The 19,918-nt window shown below is 41.9% G+C and overlaps 2 protein-coding genes across 4 annotated transcripts in view; both read left to right on the top strand.

The window, feature by feature from the left end:
* lamb2l (laminin, beta 2-like) overlaps positions 1-4,533 on the top strand; it is a 42,078-nt gene extending 37,545 nt beyond the window's left edge. For both annotated transcript variants that reach the window (XM_067527608.1, XM_067527609.1), the window contains exons 29-35: positions 427-642; positions 732-876; positions 969-1,176; positions 2,060-2,201; positions 3,013-3,189; positions 3,311-3,476; positions 3,874-4,533. In XM_067527608.1, coding sequence (XP_067383709.1) covers positions 427-642; positions 732-876; positions 969-1,176; positions 2,060-2,201; positions 3,013-3,189; positions 3,311-3,476; positions 3,874-4,010 — 1,191 coding nt within the window. In that variant the 3' untranslated portion in view covers positions 4,011-4,533. The remainder of the gene's footprint in view (positions 1-426; positions 643-731; positions 877-968; positions 1,177-2,059; positions 2,202-3,012; positions 3,190-3,310; positions 3,477-3,873) is intronic.
* A 1,363-nt stretch (positions 4,534-5,896) lies between these two features.
* The window catches only part of lamb2 (laminin, beta 2 (laminin S)), a 37,823-nt gene continuing 23,801 nt past the window's right edge, over positions 5,897-19,918 (top strand). For both annotated transcript variants that reach the window (XM_067527511.1, XM_067527510.1), the window contains exons 1-4: positions 5,897-6,026; positions 6,243-6,339; positions 17,430-17,602; positions 17,719-17,854. In XM_067527511.1, the coding sequence (XP_067383612.1) occupies positions 6,291-6,339; positions 17,430-17,602; positions 17,719-17,854 (358 nt within the window). In that variant the 5' untranslated portion in view covers positions 5,897-6,026; positions 6,243-6,290. The remainder of the gene's footprint in view (positions 6,027-6,242; positions 6,340-17,429; positions 17,603-17,718; positions 17,855-19,918) is intronic.

Raw genomic sequence — 19,918 nt, 5'->3', positions numbered from 1 at the left:
AAAAAGTTTTTCTGTTTGAATGGTTGATCTGTGATCATGTTGTGAACTAAAGAGTAAGCAAAGTACATTACTCTCTAGTCCTCATTATATATAAGTTCATATCCAGTAATGCACTACTATACACATGTCTTGAATTTGTTATAAATACAATGTGGGCAGATTTGTGATGAATCAAAGCTTGTTTTCCCAAATTACTGTCACTTAATTTGACATGGTTAAGTCCGGCATTGACACCTAGTGGCCACAAGCTATAAACAAAGTTTGTTGGAATTTAAAGGATTGATTGGTGTTAAAACTACAGTATAAACTTTTTTGAATACTTTTCAGTAGAGATATGCTTCACATTTTTTAAAATTATTAATTAGATGAATACTTTTTATTATTCAGTGGCTATTATTCATTGTTCCAGTCATTTGCTTCCTTCAGGTATGTGGTGGTCATAGCAATGCCACCGCTAATGGCAGTTGCCCTGACAGCCGGTGTGGCGGTGCAGGTTGCCGTGATGATCGGGGTCATCATGTGTGTGGAGGAGTGGGATGCAACGGGACAAAGAGCTCTTCCGATGAAGCGCTCAGTCATGCCCTGAACGTCACTGAGAGTTTGAACGCTGCCAACGAGGAACTGCACGGCGTCTCAAGAAAGGTGCTGAAAGTGTTTACAGGCTGTAATTTTCGGAGAGAACATAAAAGTCCATCGAATTTCACTGTTGACTTTTGGCTTCCTGTATGCAGCTCCAGGATATAGCGTCTCTAACAAGCGAAGTGAAGAACCAGGCGATCAACACTCTAGAGAAAGCCCAGAAAAAGAAGGACTACTTTGAAGACAACAACAAGAAGCTCAAAGATTTGATTAAGAAGATTAGAGACTTTCTCACTGGTATGTTATGGATGTTTTAACTTGAATGCGAATTCTTGAATCGGTTACTGAGTCCACTTGCATTTTGCCTCTCCACCCTCCCTGCTGTCCAGAGGAGGGAGCAGACCCAGAGAGCATAGAGAAGGTGGCTCTGCAGGTTCTGTCGATCACGCTGCCGATGAACAGGACCACGGTGGACAAGATGATCACGGAGATAAAAGGCAGCCTTTCCAACCTCACCAATGTCGAGGGGATCATCAACCAAACATCGCAGTACATTAACAAAGCCAAAGAGCTGCTCGACAACGCTAAAGATGCAAAGTGAGTATAGTTAAATTTCCCACCAACATTTTTATATGTTGTTTCCTGATGTAGCAGCAAAGTTTTTTATGCAAAAAGCATAATAGTGCCTGATATAACCATGCAACAAGCTTCGATACATAATCTATTGTTTTTGGCTCCCTAACCACTACTGAGCTGCTTCACAACACTAATGGTAACAGTTCATAGAAAGCATGCAAAATATATCAAACACAGTAAACGAGGACAAAGAGAAATCTCCTAATGTACTATTTAGCTATAAAAAATAGAAAATATGTCATAAGAAACTAGCTTTTTGCAGGGTATACTCTTAGTATACTCTTTCCTAGCCCGACACAGTACCTTCCTAGGGTATCCGCTTGGTTGCCTGGAAACTGCTTAGTGCTGTGTCTTATTTAACACAGTCAATATTGACACGGTCTCCTCATCTAATTCTCCACCAAAAAGCAAATAACTACATTTCCCAAAAACTTTAAAATGTTAGAGTTTCTATTTCCCCCAAGTGGCTAAAATCCGTAAATACATGTTTAATGTATTTTCCAAAATTGTATGTAATTTTATTTCACACAGCTCTGTAAAATACTTGAAATATCCTCCCGTTATTTCGTAATGGCTCTCTGTGACTCGGTTCAGTTTTAAGGATTTAAGGCTCTGTTTCATCTGTACACAAACTCCCTGTAGTGTCCAGATAAATGCAGACTTGACCACTGTAGCTAGAACGAAACACACTATTTTTAGAGAGACACTTTGCTTTTTTGGGTTTTGCTGGTTCCACTTTTGTTTGTACTTTTGCTTTACTTTTCTGCAGTTCCCCATTGTGTATTTTTGTGTCACTTATTGTGCACGGTTACAGTTACATTTTTCCGTCTGCCTAATTGTGCAGGAACTGGGCAGAGGGAGTGAAGAATACCGCCAATAACACGAAGCAGGCGTTGGATTTGTCCGAGAAGGCCATCGAGAAAGCAAGAACTGCCCTTAAGGAGGCTCAGAACAACCTGAACAGCACAAGAAATGCTACTGCTGAGGTAAAGCATGGAAACTGAGTGTGTGAGTGTGGCTGAGCATGATGACTTGTTAGTAACTTCTTTTGGCAACGTTTGAGATTACAGCCCGCGACTTACAGGGTAAGTACAGAGATCTTATTAGTAACAACAATGTACCTTCACAGTACCTAGATACATATTTGTTGATAACAATAAGCAAACCTAGGGGAATAACAGGGTAACAATACAGACAGTGTAAGTATTTTGTAGTTCGTAAGAAGAGGGTAACAAGCTCCACTTTAAACTACAGTCCTCCTATCACACCTGTCGCACCTATCATGTCATTTTTTTTTTATCAATAAGTTGTTTAGAATGCTAAAGTTCTACTAATTTAAGTTGGTTTTCCATGCTTCGGGGCAATTAAAACAAAAGCATAATTGCTATTTATTTTGTCAAATGTATATATCTAAACGCCTTTGTTACATGTTGTTATACAGTAGGTGCAAGAAGCGAGCGCAGTGAATTAAAGTGGAGCCTTATACCTTCTTCTTATTTCTCACACAGTAGTTACATTGTAAATATTTGCACCTTTTACGAATATTTACCCCATAACTACAAAATACTTACAATGTAGGTATTTTTCCTAATTCTCATCTTGTTACCTTGCTATTCCCATAGGTTTGCTTATTGTTATCAAGTAACAACAAATATGTATCCATAGGTGCTCGTGGAGGTACACAGTTGTTACTAATAAGTACACAGTAAGTACGCTTTACTTACCCCGTAAGTTGCGGGCTGTGATCTCAAACGTTAACCCTTGTTTACATTTTTTTGGCGTCTTATTTTCTTCCAGGTGAATGACAGACTGACGCAGCTGGAGGACAAGCAGATGGATGCCCTAATGCGTTTAAACAACCTCTCCATGGGAGTGGACGCTCTGAGAAACAAGACCGAGCAGAACCGACTGATGGCAATGGACGCCAAAGCGCAGGCGGACAACGCAACTCAGCTCGCGTCCTCGCTGGAGCAAGTGAGTATCCAGGCAGCCGGTTGGGTTGGTGCTTTTGTTTGGAATCTTTTATTATCCCTAAATGCGTGTTAAAGATTATTTTTTTGTTTTACATTTTTTACAAGTTTGTGTCGTTTCCCAGAGCCTCAATGACACAGAGCAACGGTACAATGAGCTGCGCACGAAGTTGGACTCCCTCGGTGGAGACTCAGGAGGGCTGAACCGCATCAACCAGAAGGCGAATGACATCAAGAAGGAGGCAGAATTCCTCCTGGAGAAAGCTAAGAATGGGACAGAACAACTGGAGAGTGAGTACACGAAGCTGCTCTCAGTGCCATTCACATTACGAATTAGCGTGATTTGCCTGCTGGGAAATCCTTTGCATGTAATGGAACATTGAGCGTGTGAAAAAGGCTTTACGGACAGTCAATATGCGAGTCAGTTAATGCATGAGCTTGAGAGACAGCGAATGATGCACTCATTGTGCCACTTCAGTGTTTTGTTGCATTTTCTAATTTTGATGTGCTCACACTGGGGTTTGACCTGCTCTTGCACCTCAACGTGTGCGTTCCAGTGTAGAAAGGTAATGCCATCTCTGTTCATTATGAGTATGTCCATGGCCTTTTACTGTGTTCAGATGTTGAGTTTCCCCTCTGATTTTGCCCAATTTCGAGCTGCGCCCCACTGTCTGTGCTGTGGTTTCAGTGCTGGAGCGGAAGTTCAAGCTCAACGAGCAGCGGATGCAGGAGCAGCGCATGGAGCTGGACGAGCTGAAGGAAAACGCTACCGTGGTGCGGGACGCGATCCGGGAACAGGTGCGGAAGTACAGTAACTGTCAGTGAGGTGTTTCCTGTTTGCCGTGTGCTGCTGTAGTCCAGAGCCGACTGGTGCTGTGTTCAGAAAATTAAAGGTACCTCCATTGTTTCACTAGCATTTTAACTTTTACTGCTACCTGTCAAATGTTACATAGGGAAACACCTGTCCATGTACTGTACCACATTTTGACCCCAGGATAGCTCTGTTCTATGGGGTGTCTGTGTCTAAGCTATTGGAATTGGATTGTATTTGTTTCACTGTAATGGCCAATATTGATTTAGTAAACAATAAACATAAATGTATCATCAGAAATGTTACTTTAATGCTGTAATTGGACTGCTCCACTGTGATATTTACAATAAGACATTCCTGTTAAGAAACATATTGAACTATATTTGATTTTTGGAAGTAAAATGTTTGTTTATTTTTATTACAAAGCAATCTCTTGATTAAATATGTGTAAATGCATACACAACTATTCTTATCAGCAAAATTAATTCCTGACTTGTGTTTGTGGCGGGAGAGAAATAAACTTGATACAGTTTATGTAAATTCCCTGCACCCTGTGGCCTCTTTGTGTGATAATGTGTGTGCAGTACTTACTGTAATATGAAGCTTTAGACACATCTGCTGCAGCTGATGTTTTTTCAGGTCATTGTCAGAAGATGGCGCCTCGGTACCTTGTCTCCCATCGACTGCCTCAGAGTCCCTGCTTCACATTTCCTCTGTGACAGTTTGGACGTGTATATGTCCATATGACAATCAAAATATCTGCTGGGGGGGAAAAAATTACTAATAATTTATCGTAATTATAATAATTCTCATTTGAATAACTACACTTCTCTCGAAGACTGTGACAGTGAGTAAAGATAATGCTTGGGTGACATTCCTGAAAGCTTTATTAATCCGTTCAACTTCTTAAAAGCCTTTGTAGACCAGTGCCAAACAGAACTCAAACACAGTTAGAAACCATGTGCTGAACACAGTGGAGCCTTTAGCAGCTAAAGAGCCCACAGTTTCCCTCAGGAGTGGGTGGGCATGAAAAACGGAGCTAAACGGAGAGTGAATATTTCATGGGGGTCACCAGAAACACAACACAAAAAAATGGTTGGTGTGTGCTGAATGTGTGGAATAAAGCAAGGTTCCCTACAAGGTCTGCCCCCCAGCAAAGGTCTGATTTGACTGACCTAAAGGATCCCCCCCCCAATAATCTGTTGGATGGAGCTGATCTTTTCTAATGTGAGCAGTCATCCCGCAGAACCTGCACTGGACACAATCACAGGGAATCTAATCCATTCGTGCATTCCTGGTCCATGTCAGACCAGCACAGTGCACGGACTGGAAGAGGGGAGGGGGCTCATTGGAAAACGTGCAGTGGGTTTTGAGAGGAAAACTTTGGGAAGAGTCGAGATCTTTACACACACACACACACACACACAAGAATTGACGTGTAAGTCGTGTTCATAAGCTGTGATGGTTATGTAAGACAAAATCTAATATGACTAATAAAAGTGCATTTTTAATCTAAAGTCTATTCATAATTTTGAACATTGGATGGTTTACTGAGCAGGCCTATGGGACACAGTGGATCCCTGGACTGGAGCCTGGGGATGAGAATAAATGTCAGAGAAAAAGACAGACAATCACCAAAAGAAACAAAAAATCAAATATTAGCGGAATATTGCAGAAAAAGTACAGAAATGGCTGCAAAATGACCATAAAGACGCATAACTACTCAAACTGACAGCCTCTCATTATCCCTCCGCGATTTTTGCTGTGTGGCAAAACTCAAGAATGTATCTTAATTAAAATACAACCGTCATCTATTATTCGCCCACCTGGGGACTCGAACCAGCGAGCAAAATCCTCAGCAGGACCACCTGTCAACCCAGACCCCCCCCCCCACCCTCCCCGCCCTCCGCGCGCGCCTAGCTCTACTCCGGAAGTCAAGCTAGGGGTTCCCAGCAGAGAGGCGCAGCAGCCGAGAACGCAGCAAGTGGACCGGGAGGGAGACGGAATTATCTGAAACCCAGCCCGAAGCGGTGAGTACAAATGTGGAGACGAATGGTGACGAGTGATGCCTTTTCCTGTAACAGACCACAGAATATGTCCGCGCAGCAGCCGCAGAGACCCTTTTTCTGGAAAGTGAGGTGTCTCGGGCGCTGCGCTGCAGTGGGGACCGAAAGTTGGAAATACACTTCATCGAGTGCTCGCTCTTTTCTCTCCGGCTAAACCGAAAACTTCATGTTCTCCCGCAGTGTTTCTGTCGGCGCCCCCGTGCGCTCAGGTCGCCCGCAGCCCCGCGGATGGATGTGCGCGCCGAGATGCGAGCGTCGCTGGTAATGCTCGTCTGCGGTAAGTAGACTTTGAAGTCTGCACGTTCTCTGCTCCGTAACAAATCCTCAGAAGTCGTTCAGCGAACTCCTTTGATTAGTCTCTGGAAATGATGGAGCTTATACGGTCACGTAAAGCCCGGGGATGTTGAGTTTGTTGAAGAATTTGAAAAGGATCTGTTGATGTGTTCGTGAGTTATCTGGGCAAAAGAGAATCTTAGTCACCATCACACCTGTTGCCCTGTGCAAACTGGGTGCAGTTTGTGGCCATTGCCACAGTTCCCAAAAGTCCAAATGAGACTCAAAAGAACATCTTACCATTCACCTGCACTTTGGCCCAGGGCAGGAAACAGTAGCCTGAACATGCTGGATGTGAGGCTGCTGGGAAGGCCTGCATCTCCCTGCACGGAGATAAGGTAGTTGGCGTGTCTTTTTTTAGGTGCCCCCTCCAGATCTCTCCCCGTCTGTGTCTGTCTCTCTGGCGGGTGTCGCTCTGTTTATGGTCCTCCTGAAACAGCCCAGCTGAATCCACAAATAGAGGCTCCGCACCTGCTTGTGCATGTGTGTCCAGTGCTCCACATATATGTATGCACGTAATCGGTTTGTTGGTGGCGGAAATAACTGACCTTAACACCCCACACAGCATCTGATGGAGAGTTTTTTTTTTTTTTTTGTGGCTTTTGAAAAATCCCATTTACAGCCTTAAAGGCTCCTTTAACCTCAATAAAATGCGTCCTAACGCATTGTTCCCTTGAGCTAGAAGACAGTGGGCTCGTTGTTACAGTTCAGGTCTATTAGTTCATGCTTTTAGCAGTCATGGTGTCTGTCCTCTCTGAAGTTTTCACATCTGTAGCTCTTAAAATCAGAGCATGGGAATAAGTGTAAGGTACAAGTGGCGCAGACAGCATAAAGCATGAGCACCAGAAGCTCCTCTCTCCTGTAATATTTTCTGGTTCATACAGTTCAGTATTTTCTTTTTTTTAAGAGTCAGCCATTTAGCATTAGCTAAATGGCTGATTTGATTTATATGTCTTTGCACAAATCTCTGACTGAGGATGTCTTCCATCACTTACAAGTGATCTTTTATGCTCTCAGCATAGGCAGTTAAACTTTTGGAAAGAGATTTAAAAAGTCTATGGATAGGAACTAAGTTCGAAAGAGCTACAGAGAGATAGAGGGAATGGATCCGCTGTGATGAGAGTGTGTATTACAAAAAAAAAAAGCCAGCAAGAAAGTGGGAGACAAGTATGTGTTTTAGAGCGGAAGGTTGAACAAGTGTGTTTGATGTAAAGTGTGTGTGTCATTGTAAAGATAGGGAGCTGTCCCAACACCTCTGAGAAGGAGCTGCAAGGTCAAAGGTTGTGCCCAAAGCCGTGTGTCAGGGACTGGGGGTTAATTGGTGTGTGTGTGTGTGTGTGTGTGTGTTGGAGGAAAACGGGGAGAGAAAGAGAAATGACTCACGGGGACAAGTGAACCAGCAGTGCTTTTGTTCCACTCTTTTCTTTTTGCCTTTCTCTTTCGTTTCTCCTTCTGTGGAGGTGGAGGTGGAAGGACGACTTGTAGAAAGCTGGCTGAGTGTGCGAGCACATGTGCATCTGCCGTACCTTCAAAAAATAATGTAAAAGCAGTCCAGGCTGAAGGATATTACACGTGACGCTCACTTTTTATTGTATCTGTATTGTATTGTATTGGATCTTATGCAGTGATCACTTTGGAGAACGGTGTAGCAAATTACTGTACATGACATGATGTTTAGTTGTTCATGTTCATCTGAGGGAGGGACTAACTTGTTATTCTTCTTCAGGAAGAAAGGAAGGAACAGGGAAGGAAGAAAGGAAGTAAAACTGGACATAAAAGGGTGAAGTTTGCTTAAGCAGTAAATCCTATGTAATTCACCCTCCTTGCAAGGTTTGTGTTTGTGTAGCAATGGGATTATGTTGAACTACTGACATCCTCCTCAGATGTGTGGGCAGGTAAGAGTATTAGGCGATGGGAATGAGACAGTGTGTTCCCGAAGTCTGTGTAACTCCGGAAATGTGTGGATATTAGAACAATGGTGCATCAAAGCCTACGAACCAGCACTACCAGAGACAGAGAGACGGCACAGGGGAGAGAGGGAGAGAGAGAGGCGGACAAATCAGAGCTGGGAGAAAAGGGACAAAGAGAAAAAAAACAGAAGCGAGACGAAGTGAGGAGAGAGAGAGGCGACAGGTTTGTTTATAAGTGGATGCAGAGACAAGAGAGTTTCCCTGTGCTGTTGGTTTTTCTGAATGAGAAATAGAAGGAGCTGAATGGAGGTATAAAGGTATAAAGGAGCAGAGAGGAGGACTAGGAAATCGAGGTGGCTTCATCAAAAACATAAGGGTGAACCCGAGTGGAGGTTTACCACAGGGATACAGTACTAAAGAAACGGTCTTTTTGGACGATTGACAGCGACACTGTATTTGGCAACCCAGCGCACAGAACACTCACCCTAAAGCAATCACAACAACATCGTTTTTAATTATGATGTTGATGATGATGTTGTGATTGCAGTGTCATTTTTTCAAATGAATTAAGCACAGTTAGCAGAAAGTGAGTTGTACGAAGGCGTGCGGATGCATGGGGGTTGTTGGGGGTTGGGGGTTATTGTGCAGGACTGGTATGAGACCAGGATCAGGGTTTAATAAATAATAATAAAACATGCATTCTGTGTGAAGATTAAGCCAACCATGAACATTTTATAACTCTGTTGTCACAGAACTGGATGCTGTTCATATAATTTTGTAAATAGGAACCAGAAATTGTCTTGAAAAACATGTGATTGTACGTTGCTGTGATTTCTCATACAAAAATGTTGATTTGTAAACAAAATGAATAACGGCTGCATTTTAGTTTTAGGCTCCCTAATCATTTTCCAGCTACACTTAAAAACCTTAGCAGAGATTTGAAAGTCACAATATCACAATGGAAGGCACTTACCAAGAATTCAGTGTTGGCTGAGTTGTAATAGTTGCCGTATCTGCGGATTGAAAATGTGACAAACTGCATAAGAGAAATCCAAAAACAGGTTGACTTCTGTTCAGACCCAGTTCTGTTTGACTCTGATGAAGACACGGTGTGTGTCAAAACATTAGTCCAGCTTATTTGCACTAGGGTTGTGTACTGTTAAGGATCTGGCAATACGTTTCATATCATAGATATCACCGTACAAGGATTACCATGTATTATATTGTGATAAATGTGAGCCCTAGTTCTCCATTTAAAGCAGCATGTTTATCAGCGTTTTCCAGTCTCTTCTCAGATTGATTGGTTCCTGTTTGTGGAATCCGACGTTCTCCAAGTATAAACCTCATCTCATTTCGCTCCCTTCTTCTGAAGAGGTTTAATTTTCAGTAGATGAAGATGTACACATAATCACAATACGCAGATCCTCTAAAGACCATTTTAATTATTTTTAATTCTTATCATTTCTATTCATTTAGTGGAGTGACCTTTGCTTTACTGACTATGACAGGACGATGGCTGCGGGATAAAATCTCTAATGAAATGACCACATTGCATTACATCCACTAGTAATTTCTCCTTAGTAACAGCGAGCAAAGAGGAGGCAGTGAAGATTTAAAAAAATCTCAGCTGTATCTTTGTAATGTCCACGCTCTTTCCATCTGCCATGTTGCGTTTTTTTTTTTATTCTTTTATTGCTGTGAGCCACGTCTAATAACAGGCTAAAAACAGGTTGTGTAGAGCAGCTTGTTAAAAAGTGCTCTGAGACAGCGCTACACCTCTAATTATCTAATAGCAGACAAGCAGCAATTACAGAGTAATATGTCAGGGTGGAAGGAGGGATAAGAAAGGAAGAAAAAAAAAGGATAAAGTCAGACCACCAAAGGAAGGAAGAAAATAGGGAGGGGCCCAATATGACGTCATAGTTTGATGTTATTTTCTTATCTGCCGATGAGCTCCACAGCTTACACTTTGTAATCCGTCTTCCTCTGTGCATCATTTTAGTGTCTGCTCTGAGCGTCTACTCCGAAAGAAGCAAAAGACATTTTGGGGCACTGATCACTGTTAACCAGATTTGTTTTCTTCGATTCTGCTATCTTTTCACGTTTCTCAAAGGAAACATAGGTTAATTTAAGTCAGTGGACTGGCAATAATCCCATTTCTATCCTCAATTATACTCAGGGAATCTGACCTATGTCATTGGCCACACAGAAGTTACCCTCTGTGTAACCCTTCTGTCTAACACAGGAAAGCAATTTGAACATTTACCGGGGTATAATCACATCATCAATTCACTGTCTCAGATGAACATAAGCACGAGAACACAAACTCTGATGTACTTACATGTAAAAACACAGGCCCGTGTGTTTTTACAGTTTTGCACTAGTACAGTCCTTTACAGTAAACACAATAATTAGCCAGGTTATTATTAAGGGGCAAAATGCACACACATGCAAACATGCTACCCACATGTCTCCACTAATGGCAAATCCCAATGAGCTTTCCCTGTATAAGTGGAGCCAGATTTCCGTCTTTGACTCTGATTAGCACTCACAGTGAACACACGTGCACTCTCCTTGGTGCTCCACGTCTCCCTGAGCAGGTGTTGAGCACCAGGCTAAACACACAACTCTGTTTAACTAACCAAATCCAGAGCAGCTCACGGTCTCGTCAACAGAGTCACCGATTCGACCACCAGGCTGCACCCAACGTCTGCCGACCACGTGCGGCTTCATTATTGTACAACTGTTTATAGTGATGTCACCATCAGCAGCGGCAAGAACTGAGTTCTACACCACTGATTCCCAATTTTTAAAGATGGCCTTTGGTTATGCAGTCATAAAAATGTGATCATAAGCCTGAGTTTTCTCAGAGGCAACAATATTAAAAAGGCTGATTTACATTTAGCTCTATAAGCGTGAAAGTGAATCACAAGTAACTGCACATTGTGTGTCGTACCACTAAAAGACAAGAAAAAACATTGTTCTGTTCAAGTTTCTGTTCATCTCCACTCCCAACCTGTTGCTGATGATGCCATGTTTCACGTTCCTTCTATAACACAGTGATTCAAACGTGTCCATGATGAGACAGGAGTTTGAATGTCTCCTCCAGCTCGACCAGCTGTTTCCCAGTGCCAGTCAGTCACAAACACAGACGTAGCTGACGATTAGTCAAAGACCACGTCAGGCTGAGACAGAATTTATAATGAATGCAGTCCAAATGTATTTTTTTTAATATTGCAAACATCATATTATAAAATCATGTCTTTGGACTTGTGGGGGGAACCAGATTAGATTTCTAGCTGTGAGATGCACATTTAGATCCACCGATAGGTTACAGACAGCCAGTGGACAGATAACTGTAAGCAGGCAAAGGGTGCACTCAGTCCTGCTGTGAGGACAGTCCTTGTACTGTTTTGAAACTGTTGGCTTGGTTCGTAGTAGGCCTGTCAACTAAATATTAAAGTAAATGAAAGTAATTGTTAGGAATTTAATGGTTTATTTCTTGTTATAAAAATCTCTTATGCCCATATCTGAGTTAGAACTTTAAGCATTCAAAGACAGATTTAGAGAAAGCTTTTTTTTTAAATCTAGAAAAGCCTTATGTCTACTTGATTCTGATCAGCAGTGAAGCTGAGATGTAGACAAACTGAGCTGAGTTCACAGCCTTTTCTTGATATTAAAAATAATCCTAGTGGAATTTTTTGAACCCTATCCAGTTGTGGGCCTCTTGTCTCTAATCTTGTCACCACCTTTCTTGGCACACGACAACATCTTCTTGTTCTCTTAAAATGATACATGACATCAAGGCCAGCGGTCAGCTTTATAAGCGGGGCCCTGAGCTCTGATTGAGGAAGGGAGGATGAAAGCAGTGAAGAAGGTGAATGGCAGGTCAGAAGGGGGGGAGTCCAAGCTGGACAGAAGAGAGGAGAAATGGGAGGTGGGAGGTGAGACTAATAAAGAGGCGAAGAGGGAGGACAACAGCCTGGTGTTAATCATTCGTCAGCCACGTGCAAAGCAAAGAGAATGGAGATACAGACACGGAGAATGTCAACTAATTAGCTAGGAGGAGTTAAAAATAAAAGGCTGTTGACTTTTCTCTGCCAGGGATTTGAAGTAGCTGTCTTATGGTGAGGGGCTAAACTTATTTGTGCCGCCGTCTAGTCCCGCACTCGCTCAGGTCAGGTATGCAGTTTATTGCCCGTCTTAACGCGATGCTATTCTTGTCTGCTCACTGCCCTGGGCGAGCTGGTATTTGATCGGACCGTGCTGTCATTCGATATTCCTGGCGATGTGCTTTGTTCATGTTTTTCCCCGCATTGCCTGCGGCTTGAGCAAATACTGCGTGTGTCCATGGCATCTACGTGCACTGTCTGGTTCGTTTGCATTGAGCTCCTACAGCGCTTACGCCATATGATGTGACAGTAAACTGTGTGTCGCTGGCTGGTGCCTGTGGAATGTGTCGTGTTGGTGCCACACCCACTCTGCACCTGTTCTCCCATTCACCGGAGCACAGGTGCTGGAAGAGTTTGTCACTGTGATTATATGGATACAGATGGGAGACAAATTAGTGGCAAAGACAATGAACATCTTGTTAAGAGTTAGGCCACTATGAGCCTCCGGATGGACTCTGTTTCCTTATTTATAGGCCCAAAAGTCACTGAAATCTGCAGGAAAGAGCACAATTCTTGCGAAACAAATTTCCTCACTTGAAACAAAGCAAAGAAATCGAATTGACCCGTCACTGAGCCCTGTCACATTCACAAGAATAGTTACATATTTATTTGCTGAAGTTAGAACATTGATACCACTAATTCCATGATCCATTTCCAGATTTGCTACTGTTATCAGTTTTGCTGCACCTCAATCGTTTCATTCTCCCACTGAATAGATGCCGTTTGCCATAATACAGAAGTGGATTTAGCACTTAATTGAATTAAAAGGGCATTGATTTCAGATATGGAGACCACTTGTTAATCAACATTTATTATCTTAAAAACCAGCTGCTCTGTGTACTATTACTGTAAGCTAAAATATGCTCACTCCCGGCCTTTGAAGTGATATTTATAGGCAAACCTAGAAGTTATGAAATTTGTTGCTGGCATGAATTCAAAGACACAATTACAGCACTGTTCACTCTGTCACATGATATATCTGCTGCCACAGTAATACACATTGATATCTGAGGACAAAAAAGCAAGAAAGACAGTTGTAATATGAAAATTATGACACGTCTGACACACACAAAGCGGCTCGGAAATAAACCTGTGTGATGTGTGGCTACATTAGGCTAAACAAGCTGAATTGTCCACGGTATTGTGCAGGGCTACGGTGCTGTTACAGGCTAATGGCTGGCTGAACAGCAGAGCTTTGTGACCCCCGCTCACACACACACACACACACCCACCAGCTCTTTCTCTTCTCTCAGCTGTCAGCCTGCATTCCTGGCTGCTTCTCCATTTATGGATACAGAGAAAAGCAAGAAAAAGAAGAAGGAAAGAAACTCTTGTGTCTAATCAACCACTACATTACCGCAAAGATACAACATTAACCTTTCATCTAGAGGGAGGCAGGGTAGCCTCACTTAAACTGGCCTTTTCACTTAGTACAATAAGAAAGAAACACTCAGGGGCTGATTTTGATACAACACTGTTCTTTTTCAATCTATACGATAAAATGTAAAACATAAAAAATACATCTCAAATATTTACTGTTTTAGTGCTATTTTAAAATAATAAAGCAACAGTGTCAGTAACCTGCTATTATTATCAATTAGACATTTGATAGACATGCAATAGTGTTTAGTATCAGTATCTGTATATAGCATAACTACTACAAAAATCAGTCGAAAGTGACAGAAAATCACATTTAGTGCAACTAAGTTGTTTTTTTTTCTTTCAAATATTTTGTTTGATTACATGTTCTAATAACATAATAATGATATGTTGACATTACCATACATTGGAAGTCACAGATATAATTATAATTAAAACTGAACATGTCAATACAATCTTCCCAGACAACATATTTGTGTTCACCAAAATATCTGCTATTGCAGTACAACACTGTGTGTGACTGCACTTTCTATACCCATTCACCCTGTCAACCTCCTTTTGACTTCTGTTATTAAATGTTGTATCAAAATATAATAACCCACTTTTTACGTTTCCCACAAAAAAAGCATAATTGCATTTACAATTAAATTGCACATAAACATAATTTTCAGGAAACTAAATTACACATAGATTATTACCTATGTAGCCCCTCCCAATAAATGAATAATTTAAAGCCATGTTTTCAAATCAACGTGCAGAGCACTTTCCACTGTTGGCTTTTCTCCTCCAGCTCAGACTGCTATCATTTCCTTTCTACCTTTCACAGTCATTTGGTCAGTTAGAGACTTTACACTGAAACTAGACTTTGACTCACAGAGCTGTTAAGTGCTTTGAATACAAGTGTCTGGCAAGTGGTAGATGCCACTTTCCATTCATCACTTTCATACGGTCCTCTGCTTCCTTGCCTGGTTTATATCTGGCATACAAAACATTAGCACTATGACATCACTGTGTCAGTCCTGTTTACAGCTTCAGTGTTTTAAAAACAAGAAATGCATAATCTCTCTCCCACACACACAGACACACACACACTTTATACAATATGATCTATCATCAGCATTTGCACCAAAGATGTTGAGGATTGTTAGTAAAAAGAATAGTGTTAAGTTAAATGGTCTAAAAATCCCAATTTGTCTACTGTGTAAATAATACATGTAATTTATTAGCATCAGGTTGTCGTGTGAAGCTTATGTAGCTTCTCACAGATACAGACAAATACACACACAGATAAAAGACAACACTGAAACCCAGTTATTATGTGACACATCTGATGTCTGCTTCACTCCCCCGCCTGGCCCAGTCTTTCTTAACACTCACATACACACACCTTTGAGTGTGTGCCAAAATTGTCCACATATCAAGTTGTCTGGTTGGTTGGGTCTTCCCACTGTCTTTCCAAAGGCTCTGTGCTATGTCGCCTTTTCTCACTTCTTCCGTCTCTCACTCAGATATAGGATAAGGGAACAACTTCTGTTTTATCACAGGCCTTTATGTCAGTGGTTTCCTTAGCAGATGACAAATGTCAAGCAGCTCAGATTGTTGCCTTGTAGTGGAACACATCCTCTTATAGGTGTAGACGACACCATAATACTGTGCTTGCATTGATTTGGAAAACGGAGCATATGCAAGTTATACTGCAATAACTTACTACATTCTGCAATTATCACAGGCTGTGCACACAACGGTGTCCATTCTGTTGACTCAGAAAATGTTAACCTCATCTGCTTGTTGCTCACTTGGCTGGCACAAACCTGAGACTTGTTCAGATGCCAGGCACACAAAACATTCCTCTGGAGTGTGTGTTCAGATTGTGAATGTCCATGTGAAATCCTCCCCTGCACTTTTCCCAAAAGACTTTCTATCTACAGCTGGCCTCAGAGTAGCACTAGCCGGGCTGTGATAATGCACTGTCTGTGTCTGCTTTAATCTGTGAGTGTAGACCTGCAGAGGGCATCCAGGCACAGCAGGTGTGGCAGCATACTGTAGACACCCAATTATGGAGAAGGCTGATATCATGTTGGGCGCATAATTTTAACATTTGTTCTGTAACACTCTTTTTAGTTAATTGACATGTTCGAGTGAGGAATAAGTGGCTCCCAGCCTTCATTAGGTGACAAATGTAGCAGTAGTGGTTAAACCGACCGATTTTACTCAGGAGTTTGAACTCTTACAAGTGCCAATCTACATATTTAATGAGGGTTTCAAATCCTCACACTTACCGACAGTATCAGTGTGGCTACTGAGAACTGTCATTTAGAATTTTAGAGGTTTGCACTGTATGTACTAGTGAAATGTTTAAAACAAACTAGAACGAAGTCCAGTTGACATGATTCAACTTGGCCTATAGGTGGTGATAACATTCTGTATCCGGTGGTTAAGGGTGTTGTAGATGGGGTTGTATGGTGTCACACTCGAAACACTTTTTCTCATCCTGCGGCAGGAAAGGAAAAGGCCAGTGGAACATGGTCAAAGGTGAAATACTTGAGGGGTCAATGAGGAACCCAGAACGGCAGATAAAATGTGGAGAAAGGACAGAAATGCACTGACCTGAAGATGACTGACAATGCAGTCAGGCTCTTTCCTGCTCATGCCACATGTGGACAAAGCCTCAATGGGACATTTTCCACTAAGGCAACTGCAACACTCTGTTACTCACACACACACAAACACAGATACACACAGAGACTACTGGTCCCAGTGGCCTGTAGGAGGTAAAATTCTTAACCAAAAGTTCTAGAGGAATATGTGAGGGCCACTGCCGCTTGCCATGAAACTTTTTCTCATTTATTTCTAACTCCCACACATAGCACAGCTACTGAATCACACCACAGCTCCTGTGCTTTATCACTCAGAGAGATTATAACGCCGTCACTGCATGATTCAACATTTGTACCAAGTGTGTAAAAACAAGCTTCTCTGTTACTTTATGACACGTCTCCATTGTAAATAATCATTCGTTGACCTGTGTATGACCAGCCTGTAGCTGGGGCCTCTTGTCAGATCGAATATTTGGGACCCTTGCAGACAGCAGAACCTATTAACCGGTGGGGTTGCTTTGAGAAAAATCCCCCTCGCACTGGATGTTGTCTCAACATTGATTCGGCTCTTGATCAAGCAGTAGCTGCCTGTGTCATGCTCAATAAATCCTTCATCCCCTGCAGCCCATGACCTTTATGAAGCTCTTACACTAGAAAATAGAAAATGGAGAAAAGGTTATTCCCAAGATAAATGTGCCTTATGATGTCCAAAGTTATATACATATTCAGTCAGTGAATAAGTTTGTGTAATATTCTCTCTTTCAGCTCTTGACTTTCCTCCCATCCTGAGTTGTTTTATCCTCAGGAAGCGATAAGAGTTCTGGGTTAAGGGTTTCTTGAAGGATTTAATCAGTGCCTTTATTTGCCAACGCAAGCTCATGAAAGGCTGCTCTATTTGATAATAATGCTACTGTGCACTACTTTTTCCTGTTCGCTGTAATTTATTTCCTGTCCCCCCCCCCCCACGCTCTCCAGTCCTGGCTGCTGCTGTCGTCGGCCAGGAGCCTGACCACAGCCATGGCTGTGCACATGGCAGCTGTTACCCGGCAACAGGAGACCTGCTGATTGGGCGAGAGAAGAAACTGAAGGCTTCGTCCACATGTGGCATGAGGAGGAAAGAGCCTTACTGCATTGTCAGTCATCTTCAGGTCAGTGCATTTCTGTCCTTTCTCCACATTTTATCTGCCGTTCTGGGTTCTTCATTGACCCCTCAAGTATTTCACCTTTGACCGTGTTTCACTGGCCTTTTCCTTTCCTGCCGCAGGATGAGAAGAAGTGTTTCGAGTGTGACTCCAGACGACCATACGACCCCATCTACAACACCATTAATCACCGGATAGAGAATGTTATCACCACCTTCAAACCTCACCGCAAGAAGTCCTGGTGGCAGTCTGAGAACGGTAGAAGAAGACACAGTAGTCACTTGTTTTCAGTGCTGGCACACATTGCTCATTAAGAGTACAAACTAATGCAAAATGACAGCAAAACAATGTGTTTAAAATGAAGCCATTTATGAATAGTTGCATCATTAAATTTTTTATTAAAGGTTGCCCTAAGTGAAATACGGGAGTATGGGAACCACCCTATGCACTATCGTATAAGGTTTTATGCAGCCACTGCTCATGTTTTTTTAGCCATGACACCAGAAATTGCAGTTTTAAAATGTGGTTCTGGCTAAAATGTGTCGCTGTCTACACATGTACTCTGATCTCCCGTATAGGTGAAGAGAGTTTTACTGTAGCCTTTTGGGCAATATCTCAACAACTGTTTGACAGAATGCCATAAAATTTGGTAGTGACATTCGTGGTTCCCAAAGGATTTATCTCAGTGGCTTAGATTATCTCCAGACTTCTCTTCCATGGTGTTAGCATGCAAACATGCACGCTTGACGAACATGATAGATAAAGTACACCGCAGGAAACACGGTGTTTTGTTTACAGCACAAAATTTCTCCCATCATTCGGGATTGAGCAGCATGCTGTGCCTACACACAGTCACATTACCCAGACTTTACTTGGGGGCTCGTGAGAGAAAGAGGGGATGCTGTCTAGGCTGTCTGATTTCCGGGTAAAGTTCCAACATATGTGAAAATAGCTATATAGAGTCCCTAGAATGTTGGTGTTATTTAACTTAACTCTTTGTCATTTAAATAAAAATGAAATGTCATAAAATAAATAGCCACGCCTTGTTTTACATCTTATCTGCCAACTGGTTAGTAATGAGATTTAACAAAATCACCAACTTTCGCTTTCTGTGCACCTTGGCCTTTGACATGCACATAGTTGCTATCTTAGTGAGGCATTTGACTTTCTGGGCAACCTCAAAGTTGCATACAGTGTGAGCACAGCTTTAATTTTTGCAGTTAGAAATTTGAACCTTTAATTAAAGCTACTGAACTAATTGCCTCCATATAGTTGGCAATATGGTAACATGAACTTGGCTTCTACTGGCCTCTAAGAGGACTGGTGCATAGTAAATCTGTTGATATTGAAGGAGGGATGGGGGCATGGCAGGTAGAGGTGAGAAAGTATATCGAGACTAGTTAAAAAAAATGACAGGACATTAAAGTTAGAGTTTATTGGAACCAGAAGTCTGGTAGCATCTGGTAAGCATTTGCACACACACACACACACTATGGCCAACGTCCTCTGACCAATTACAGATGGGCTTAATCACAGACTACATCCTGCTCTGGCAGAACGAGGGGCGTAGGAGAGGGGACGGATGAAAAGATAAAAGTTAAAGTAGAGGGAGTAAGGAAGAATACTAAGGATAGACAGAAGCTCCATGTTAAACTGATGTATTATCAGGTTCACATAAATCTCCATCACAATGAGTGAATTTGAAGCTGTAAGTGGAGCCGCCGGTTGGAGCCGTTTCAGCTGTTTGTGAACTGTAATGGTGCACCAGACCCAGAATAAAACAGAGAGATGCAGAAAGCTATTTTTACTACTGCTTTTCCATGGCATCTTTGTGGTAGTTCCAGGGTGGTGGTGGCAGCATGCACAGTAGGCCTATTTGATTTACTTTACAGTGGTTTGATTGTGTGCACTCATTGATTGAAAGGTCATTTCCTGGGATTGCATTTGATTATGCGTCTTTTCCGTTATTTGAATATATTTGGTTTTCCCACAGTGCAAGACTCAACTCAACCTAACTTTAAGTTGTCCTCTATTTTTCTAACTCCTTTTTGTCACCTCCCTTTTTTTTTGTTAAGTCAAGATGCAGCACACAGCTTTCCCACCTAGGTTGGAATGGTTATGACTCCTGGCTAAATCTCTGCATGTGAAGTCACAGTCCCTATTAGGTCATGTCACTGATGTCTGATTGAATGTGAGATGTTCATTATCAGTTTTTTTATTTTATTTTTTTCAGTTTGTTTTTTTCCTGTCTTTGATTTTTGGTTTTATTGTGAAACCTACATGAACGGATGCAATACAGATTTTAAAAGTCGGGTGACGATT

This window comes from Channa argus, chromosome 13 (assembly GCF_033026475.1).
Source record: "Channa argus isolate prfri chromosome 13, Channa argus male v1.0, whole genome shotgun sequence".
In the NCBI taxonomy this organism is placed as follows: domain Eukaryota; kingdom Metazoa; phylum Chordata; class Actinopteri; order Anabantiformes; family Channidae; genus Channa; species Channa argus.
This window is presented reverse-complemented; position numbering and strand designations above follow the sequence as displayed.